The following is a 10,138-nucleotide window of genomic DNA, read 5'->3' on the forward strand; positions in this document are numbered from 1 at the left end:
TGTTTTAAACCTGCTGCCTATTCATTTCATTTGGCGACCCCTAGTTCTTGGGTTATGAGACGGAGTAAATAACACTTCCTTATTTACTTTCTCCACACTAGTCATGATTTTATAGACCTCTATCATTTCCCCTCTTAGTCATCTCTTTTCCAAGCTGAAAAGTCCCAGTCTTATTAATCCCTCCCCATATGGAAGCCGTTCCATACCCCTAGTCATTTTTGTTGCCCTTTTCTGAAACTTTTCCAATTCCAATATATCTTTTTTGAGATGGGGGAACCACATCTGCATGCAGTATTCAAGATGTGGGCATACCATGGATTTAAAGAGAGGCAATAAAGTATTTTGTGTCTTCTTATCTATCCTTCTCCTAACGATTCCCAACATTCTGTTCGCTTTTTTTGACTGTCGCTGCACACTGAGTGGATGTTTTCAGAGAACTCTCCACAATGACTCCAAGATCTTTCTTGAATGGTAACAGCTAATTTAGACCCCATCATTTTCTATGTATAGTTGGGATTATGTTTTCCAATGTGCATTACTTTTCATTTATCAACATTGAATTTCATCTGCCATTTTGTTGCCCAGTCACCCAGTTTTGTGAGATCTCTTTGTGAGAGGACCTTCCCTCTTATCCCATGACAGGTTACTTTGCTTAAGAGCCTTTGGTGAGGGACCTTGCCAAAGGCTTTCTGAAAATTTAAATACATGTTGACACTTTCCCAGCAAATCATGTTCATCAATGTGTCTGATAATTCTGTTCTTTCCTATAGTTAGTTTCAACCAGTTTGCCTGGTACTGAAGTCAGGTTTACCGGCCTGTAATTGCCAGAATCACTTCTGGAGCCTTTAAAAAAAACAGCCTCACATTCGCTGTCATCCAGTCATCTGGTAAAGAAGCCGATTTAAATGATCGGTTACAGACGACAGTTAGTAGTTCTGCAATGTCGCATTTGAGTTCCTTCAGAACTTTTGGGTGATGCCATCTGGTCCTGGTGACTTATAATGGTTTAGTTTATCAATTTCTTCCAAACCCTCCTGTAATGACACCTCAATGTGGGACAGTTCGTGTTCTGTTAGTGACTGTCCTGGTGCTTTACTGTGAGCTCGACACGCCTGTAGGGTCCTATGTGTGCTTCCCACCCCGATGCAATCTAGAGGCAGGAGAAGCAATGTTTCAACACAAAGAGACTGATTTATTTCTGTTTTCTCTGTAACTTATGTTTTTACTTCATTTACAATAATTCAGATCCATGACAAGCTGGGGAAACTGGTGCCATGTAAATGTGAGTCATGGTCAGGGTGAGGTGCGGAAAGCAAAGATGTGTCTATATAATTATTCCCATTACAGGCACTCATCTATGCAAATACAAAAACTCAATGCTGTTAGAAGAAACTCCACACCTATTTGCTGCGTGGATGTTGGAAGGCCGCAGAGCTGGAGGATAGGTTTGCGTAGAGACAAGGATGGTCGCACCGTCCCCTCTGAGTAGAAACAGCTGCTCAGTATCAGAAGCTAAACTGTCCTCTGCGGTGATACTTACAAGACACTTGACAATGGCTGGGTAGCTGGTGGGCTGAGGCCACTGTCCATTTTGCTGACCAGTATTGTCTCCCTGTGCTCCCCTGTCCGTCTGCTGGTTCGCTCCTGTTGTCCCTTGTTGCAGACTGTAGACTCTTTGGAGCCAGACACAATGGGGTCCTGGTCCATGTCTGGGCTCCTAGGCGTGACCACAAGACAGGTAGCTAATAATAATTAGCAGCAGCAGCATGTGCCATAGTCTGAATCATTTGCAACACGAATGTCATTGTTACACAGGTGGGGAAAGTGACTCACTTCAGAAGGAGGTCTTGGTGTGTCCAGGGAAGGGAAAGGATCCCCCATTTTCTCCACATCTCCAGTCTCCTGCTCTGTTGTTGCCACGAGTGGACTTCCTCCTTTATTCAAGAGAATGACTTTCAGTCTCGTGCATGAAGTCACGTATGGCCTCAGCCTCAGTGGTCTGGGAGTTCTGCTGGAATATTTCTGCCACCTTTTCCAACTTCCTTTTCAGTTGTTGCCTCTCCGGGTAGTTGTCTGGAATGGCGAAACCTGCTTTGTACATCTCAGCTGCCTTCTGCACACTGTTCTTCTTGTAGAAGAGGAAATTTCCCCAGTGAAGGCAGACTGCCTGCTGACACTTCTTGCTGAGGCTGGGCATTGCACTCACGAGATTGAGATAAATCTCTTCTTGGTAGTGAGGTGTGTTTTCTCCATACATTTCAGCTAAAACCAGCCTTGAAAACACAGAGGCTGGATCTTTCTGCACAGCCTTTTTGAAGGCCTCAATAGCTGCTGCCAATATTTCTTCTCTTCTGCTGGATTTGGCCCCCCACAACTGCATCTTGTAGCAGATGCCAAGGTCATAGTGAAGGAGATGGTAATTGGGGTTCAGAGAGATTGCTCGCTCTAGAATAGAAATTTTTTTTTCTACGAATTCCCGTTCAAAGAACTTGGCTGCACGTCTCAGGACCTCAGGGTCCAGGCTATTCTGAACAACATCTTCTAAGAGGGCTTCTGCTTGCTGTCTATCCGATTCCTTAAGGATCTCGGCTAAATACACCTTAGCTTCATAGTTTTGCGGCTGTTCAGGGATAATGTCTTCCAACTTCTCTCTGGCTTCATTCCAAGACGTAGAATTGTATGAGTGATCCCATGATGCAAAGGCTGCGATTGCCAACCCAGCAAGAAATTCCCCATTCGCTTCGTCTTCTCCTAATGCCATTTTGAAACACTCTGTGGCTTCTTTGCCATTGCGGAAGCCTGCTGCCAGGAGAGACCAGCCTTTCTGTGCATGTATCTCAGGGATCTGAGCTGCATGTGGAGAGCGGCTCTTCAGGGAGCTGCAGATCTTTCTAACCTTGTCCAGGTAAAGTTCAACCAAATCATAGTGGGCCAAGTGATAATAGATCCAGGCGAAGTTTCCGTAAATGACCAGGACCTGCCGGGGGAAGTTATCTGGGTGATCTCTTTGCAGAATCTTTTCGGCTTCTCTAAGGCTTTGCAGAGCATCTTCATATTGCCCTTGCAGGTGGCAGAGATAAGCCTGCATGGCAAGGAGCGTGGTCTGGTTCTGGTAGTGAGTGTGGGCAATCCTGAGAGCCAGAGTTTGGAGGAGATGAACTGCATCTACCTGGTCTCTGATTTCAAAGTTCCAGGTGAAGTGGCACTGGAGGGCCTGCAGCTTCTCCTTCAGACGCAGGGTGCTGCAAAGAGAGGGAAAAATGAGACTCCATTTGGGCTGAATGAATTTCCACTATATGCTACAATCCTGGGGCAGTGATTACAGAGTGACAGGGCTTCTTTCCGGTTAAAAGCAAATTGCTAAGTGGCAACAAAGAACTAAGCCTGGATTTCAGTGTCTGACGTCCTCACTCTCCCATGCATGGGACCAGTATGAATGGGTTGAATCTAACCTTTGTGAAATCCTCTTAGTACTTCCTGTGTCCTAGAAAGCAACACTGCCAAACCCCATGACTCATTGCAATAGATGCAGCCTGTGGTATTTGTTATGTCACAGAAAGCTCCCCGCTTGGTAACGTCAGGAGAATTTCTCAGGGGGTGTCAAGGTTCCTCCCCCCCTCTGAACGCTAGGGTACAGATGTGGGGACCTGCATGAAAACCTCCTAAGCTTATCTTTACCAGCGTAGGTCAAAAACTTCCCCAAGGTCCAAAATATTCCACCATTTGCCTTGGATTGGCCGCTACCACCACCAAACAAATACTGGTTACTGGGGAAGAGCTGTTTGGAAACGTCTTTCCCCCCAAAATACTTCCCAAAACCTTGCACCCCACTTCCTGGACAAGGTTTAGTAAAAAGCCTCAACAATTTGCCTAGGTGACTACAGACCTAGACCATTGGATCTTAAGAACAATGAACAATCCTCCCAACACTTGCACCCCCCCCTTTCCTGGGAAATGTTGGAAATTAGGTGACCACAGACCCAAACCCTTGGATCTGAGAACAATGAAAAAGCATTCAGTTTTCTTACAAGAAGACTTTTAATAGAAATAGGAGTAAATAGAAGTAAAGAAATCCCCTCTGTAAAATCAGGATGGTAGATACCTTACAGGGTAATTAGATTCAAAAGATAGAGAATCCCTCTAGGCAAAACCTTAAGTTACAAAAAAGATACACAGACAGAAATAGTTATTCTATTCAGCACAATTCTTTTCTCAGCCATTTAAAGAAATCATAATCTAACACATACCTAGCTAGATTACTTATTAAAAGTTCTAAGACTCCATTCCTGGTCTATCCCCGGCAAAAGCAGCATATAGACAGACAGAGACCCTTTGCTTCTCTCCCTCCTCCCAGCTTTTGAAAGTATCTTGTCTCCTCATTGGCCATTTTGGTCAGGTGCCAGCGAGGTTACCTTTAGCTTCTTAACCCTTTACAGGTGAGAGGAAAAAGAAAAGGAGTACTTGTGGCACCTTAGAGACTAACCAGTTTATTTGAGCATGAGCTTTCGTGAGCTACAGCTCACTTCATCGGATGCATAGCATATCGTGGAAACTGCAGAAGACATTATATACACACAGAGACCATGAAACAAAACTTCCTCCCACCCCACTCTCCTGCTGGTAACAGCTTATCTAAAGTGATCATCAAGGAGGGCCATTTCCAGCACAAATCCAGGTTTTCTCACCCTTCCCCCCCCCCCCCCCCCCCACAGACACACATTCAAACTCACTCTCCTGCTGGTAATAGCCCATCCCTCTTTGAAACCTCTCTTTATAATGCGCATGATAATCAAGGTGGGTCATTTCCAGCACTAATCCAGGTTTTCTCACCCCCCCCCCCACACACCCCCCTCCAAAAACCACACACACAAACTCACTCTCCTGCTGGCAATAGCTCATCTTACAATGTGCACAGCAATAACCCAAGTTTAACCAGAACGTCTTGGGGGGGGGTTTGTAGGAAAAAAACAAGGGGAGATAGGCTACCTTGCATAATGACTTAGCCACTCCCAGTCTCTATTCAAGCCCAAATTAATAGTATCCAATTTGCAAATGAATTCCAATTCAGCAGTTTCCTGGCATTGTGTTCTGCATGGCTGAGGTTATGGTAACAATGCCATCCACAGCCTCAGAAACAACTCTGACATCATAATCAAAAAGGCTGACAAAGGAGGTGCTGTTGTCATCATGAATAGGTCGGAATATGAACAAGAGGCTGCTCGGCAGCTCTCCAACACCACTTTCTACAAGCCATTACCCTCTGATCCCACTGAGAGTTACCAAAAGCATCTACAGCATTTGCTCAAGAAACTTCCTGAAAAAGCACAAGATCAAATCCGCACAGACACACCCCTGGAACCCCGACCTGGGATATTCTATCTACTACCCAAGATCCATAAACCTGGAAATCCTGGGCGCCCCATCATCTCAGGCATTGGCACCCTGACAGCAGGATTGTCCGGCTATGTAGACTCACTCCTCAGGCCCTACGCTACCAGCACTCCCAGCTACCTTCGAGACACCACTGACTTCCTGAGGAAACTACAATCCATTGGTGATCTTCCTGATAACACCATCCTGGCCACTATGGATGTAGAAGCCCTCTACACCAACATTCCACACAAAGATGGACTACAAGCCATCAAGAACACTATCCCCGATAATGTCACGGCTAACCTGGTGACTGAACTTTGTGACTTTGTCCTTACCCATAACTATTTTACATTTGGGGACAATGTATACCTTCAGATCAGCGGCACTGCTATGGGTACCCGCATGGCCCCACAGTAGGCCAACATTTTTATGGCTGATTTAGAACAACGCTTCCTCAGCTCTCGTCCCCTAACGCCCCTACTTTACTTGCGCTATATTGATGACATCTTCATCATCTGGACCCATGGAAAAGAAGCCCTTGAGGAATTCCACCATGATTTCAACAATTTCCATCCCACCATCAACCTCAGCCTGGTCCAGTCCACACAAGAGATCCACTTCCTGGACACTACAGTGCTAATAAATGATGGTCACATCAACACCACCCTATACCGGAAACCTACTGACCGCTATTCCTACCTACATGCCTCCAGCTTTCACCCTGACCACACCACACGATCCATCGTCTACAGCCAAGCTCTGCGATACAACCGCATTTGCTCCAACCCCTCAGACAGAGACAAACACCTACAAGATCTCTATCAAGCATTCTTACAACTACAATACCCACCTGCGGAAGTGAAGAAACAGATTGATAGAGCCAGAAGAGTTCCCAGAAGTCACCTACTACAGGACAGGCCTAACAAAGAAAATAACAGAACGCCACTCGCCGTCACCTTCAGCCCCCAACTAAAACCCCTCCAACACATTATTAAGGATCTACAACCTATCCTGAAGGATGACCCAACACTCTCACAAATCTTGGGAGAAAGGCCAGTCCTTGCCTACAGACAGCCCCCCAACCTGAAGCGAATACTCACCAACAACCACATACCACACAACAGAACCACTAACCCAGGAACCTATCCTTGCAACAAAGCCCGTTGCCAACTGTGCCCACATATCTATTCAGGGGACACCAACACAGGGCCTAACAACATCAGCCACACTATCAGAGGCTCGTTCACCTGCACATCCACCAATGTGATATATGCCATCATGTGCCAGCAATGCCCCTCTGCCATGTACATTGGTCAAACTGGACAGTCTCTACGTAAAAGAATAAATGGACACAAATCAGATGTTAAGAATTATAACATTCATAAACCAGTCGGAGAACACTTCAATCTCTCTGGTCACGCAATCACAGACATGAGGGTCGCTATCTTAAAGCAAAAAAACTTCAAATCCAGACTCCAGCGAGAAACTGCTGAATTGGAATTCATTTGCAAATTGGATACTATTAATTTGGGCTTGAATAGAGACTGGGAGTGGCTAAGTCATTATGCAAGGTAGCCTATCTCCCCTTGTTTTTTTCCTACAACCCCCCCCCCCCAAGACGTTCTGGTTAAACTTGGATTATTGCTGTGCACATTGTAAGATGAGCTATTGCCAGCAGGAGAGTGAGTTTGTGTGTGTGGTTTTTGGAGGGGGGTGTGTGTGGGGGGGAGGGGTGAGAAAACCTGGATTAGTGCTGGAAATGACCCACCTTGATTATCATGCGCATTATAAAGAGAGGTTTCAAAGAGGGATGGGCTATTACCAGCAGGAGAGTGAGTTTGTATGTGTGTCTGTGGGGGGGGAGGGGGAAGGGTGAGAAAACCTGGATTTGTGCTGGAAATGGCCCTCCTTGATGATCACTTTAGATAAGCTGTTACCAGCAGGAGAGTGGGGTGGGAGGAAGTTTTGTTTCATGGTCTCTGTGTGCATATAATGTCTTCTGCAGTTTCCACGATATGCTATGCATCCGATGAAGTGAGCTGTAGCTCACGAAAGCTCATGCTCAAATAAACTGGTTAGTCTCTAAGGTGCCACAAGTACTCCTTTTCTTTTTTCTTTTTACGAATACAGACTAACACGGCTGTTACTCTGAAACCTGTCAGGTGAGAGGAGTTTTCCTCCGGCGAGGAGGGATTTTAAAGGGGTTTACCCTTCCCTTTATATTTATGACAGGTGGAAATAACAATGTACAACGTTTGTTCAAAATGTGTTTACCTGTTTGAATGCTCCTCCAGCACCAGAGCTGCTAAGTGAGAGTATTTAGAAGTGATTATTTTGTTGTGCAGTTCACCTTTAGGGCCGAAGCTAGCTATTAACTGGAATATTTGATGCGTGTTATTCCAAGCCAAAATGTACATCGTGATGTCACAAAACGGAGCCCACAAAACAAAGGGATTTCCAATGTAAGAACTTGGTGAATGTGGAGCTAAGGTTGCAAATGCAGTCTGGATCAATAATGTAAGGTATGGGGGTTAACCTTAATAGAAATGTAACTTTTAAGGAGCTGACATCTAGAAAACTGAATCTTCAGGGAGCGCTTAAACCCCCTCAAACATTGGAAATCATCTGGCTGTCCACTGGGGTCATTTATGTCCTGGGATACGTATATGTGTGTGTGGAGAGAGAGTCTCGCACTGACTTCAACGGGGGCCATTTATCCAAGGAGACAGGAAGGGCCTGACTCTCATTTACACAAAGGCTAGTTCCCAGCACGCTGGCAGCGTAAAGCGAGTGTAAATGGAAAGGCCCCTTTGCACGGCCAGGGTGCTGTGAAATGGCCGCAGGGTGTGTCTACCCTGCAGTGAGAGGTGGGACCGTAGCATGGGCTGCCCTACCCGCACTAGCTGTAACCTAGATATCACAGCTAAAGACAGCAGTGACACTTGGCGGTGCAGGACCTGCAAGCCCATCTGGCCCCCAGGTACGTACTTGTGTTTCTAGGCCACATCCGGGTCTGCGCCACTGCGGCTTCACTGCTCGGTTTAGTCCCACTAGCTAGATTAAAGCTCGCATGGGGATGCCTACCTGAGCTAGACACACCTGCGACTGCACTGTAGCCATAACCTTAGTATCAATGGGAACGGGGCCCACTCTAGTCAGCAGGCAGGAGAGAAATGTAATGGGGAGATGCTGAGGGTCGGCAGAATGTAAATATTCTGTCTCTGGCCATTTAACTGAGACAATGGAGGCCTGTTACACCCCTCCCCCTGCTGTGCATCCTGCATGCAGATGTGGTTGCCCCATCTCAAAACAGATATATTGGAATTGGAAAAGGTTTAGAAAAGGGCAACAAAAATGATTAGGGGTATGGAACGGCTTCCATGTTAGGAGAGATTAATAAGACTGGGACTGCTCATCTTGGAAAAGAGACGACTAAGGGGGGATATGATTGAGGTCTATACAGTCATGACTGGTGTGGAGAAAGTAAATAAGGAAGTGTTTTTGGGAACCTGAAATATGGTCACCCTGGAACAAGCACCACACTGAACAATAGAACACCCCCCCCCCGTCTTGTTAGACTCACAGGACTCCCCCCCCCTTTGCCTTGCTAGACACACAGCCTTCCCCCCCTCCCCCCCTCTCCAGCTGTCCCTGCGCTCTGGTCTGGTGCCGGTGCCCTGCGCTCAGGGTGGTGCTGGGGGCGCAGTGGGGTTACGTGGTCTCAGCTCCAGGCTGAGCGTTCACAAGAGCCCCCCCGCCCCCTTGCAAGCAGCTGGTTCCCCTCCCAGCAGCCTCCCCTGCGCTGTAGCTCCGGGCTCCTGCTGCTGCTGCCTTTTCTCTCTGCATCTCCTGGGCTGGTCCCGTCCCTCCCTCCAGCTGTCCCTTGGCTCCAGCTCCCCAGGGATCAGAGTTAATCTCTCCGCCCCCCCGCCCCACACCAGCAGCCAGGTTTCCTGAGCTGTAGCTCAGGAAAGCTTATGCTCAAACAAATTGGTTCGTTTCTAAGGTGCCACAAGTCCTCCTTTTCTCTTTGTGAATACAGACTAACAGGGCTGCTCCTCTGAAACACAACGGAGAGGGGGCACAGGGCTGGGGGGGGCACTCTCTTACCGGCTCCTCCGTTGATGCGGAGCGAAGCCGGAGTGACAGCTGGCCAGAGGGGGAGTTCTCCGTGAAGGTACAGCGAGGGGAGCTCGCAGGGGAGGTGTCAACAGTGACCTGCACTAGCCCTGAGAGGCACCAGCCTGGAGAGTCAACAGGACGCAGAATCACCCCAGAGTGACCGCGCCCCAGAGATTTAAAAGCCGGAGATTTACAGCCCAGAAATGCGCAGAGGGGGGTGGCAAGCTGTCTGACTTTAGCCCTCGCTGGAAATGTCCCCCCCGCCCAGCGACCCCAATGCTCCTACCTCATTGCGATCCGCTGAGTCCCAGGCAGGGGAGGTGACGGCTCCTTTCACTGCCCCGGGTTTCTTCCCACGGTGTGGAAGTGCCCGGTTCAGGGAGAGACCCGAGTTCTGCCCGGGCAGGACGGACTGTGGCCGCCCGGGCGATGCTGCCCTTCATACGCAGGGCGGGTTGCTCGCTGGGGATCTCGCTGGTTTGGCTGGGGAGCTGCCTTTCCCCAGGAAGCGAGAGTGAGCAGGAGAAAAGGAAACTGAAACTTAACTTTAAATTCCACTTGTCATCTTCAGCGTCCGCTCAGCCCGAGTCGCCACCTGCAGCTCCATGGGTGACATGGGGCTAGTTATGGGGTGTGTGTGTGT

The 10,138-nt window shown here is 47.8% G+C and overlaps 1 protein-coding gene across 1 annotated transcript; it reads right to left on the bottom strand.

Annotated features, from left to right (window-relative positions):
• On the bottom strand, nucleotides 1-9,786 carry LOC141992274 (interferon-induced protein with tetratricopeptide repeats 5-like). The gene is made up of 2 exons (XM_074961192.1): nucleotides 9,782-9,786; nucleotides 1-3,242 (listed from the first exon to the last, which is right to left on the bottom strand). Exons 1-2 carry the CDS (start codon nucleotides 9,784-9,786, stop codon nucleotides 1,937-1,939), a joined length of 1,311 nt encoding a protein of 436 aa, XP_074817293.1. The 3' UTR covers nucleotides 1-1,936.
• Between the last annotated feature and the right edge of the window lie 352 nt (nucleotides 9,787-10,138).

The sequence above is a fragment of the Natator depressus genome, chromosome 1 (genome assembly GCF_965152275.1).
Source record: "Natator depressus isolate rNatDep1 chromosome 1, rNatDep2.hap1, whole genome shotgun sequence".
Taxonomy (NCBI): domain Eukaryota; kingdom Metazoa; phylum Chordata; order Testudines; family Cheloniidae; genus Natator; species Natator depressus.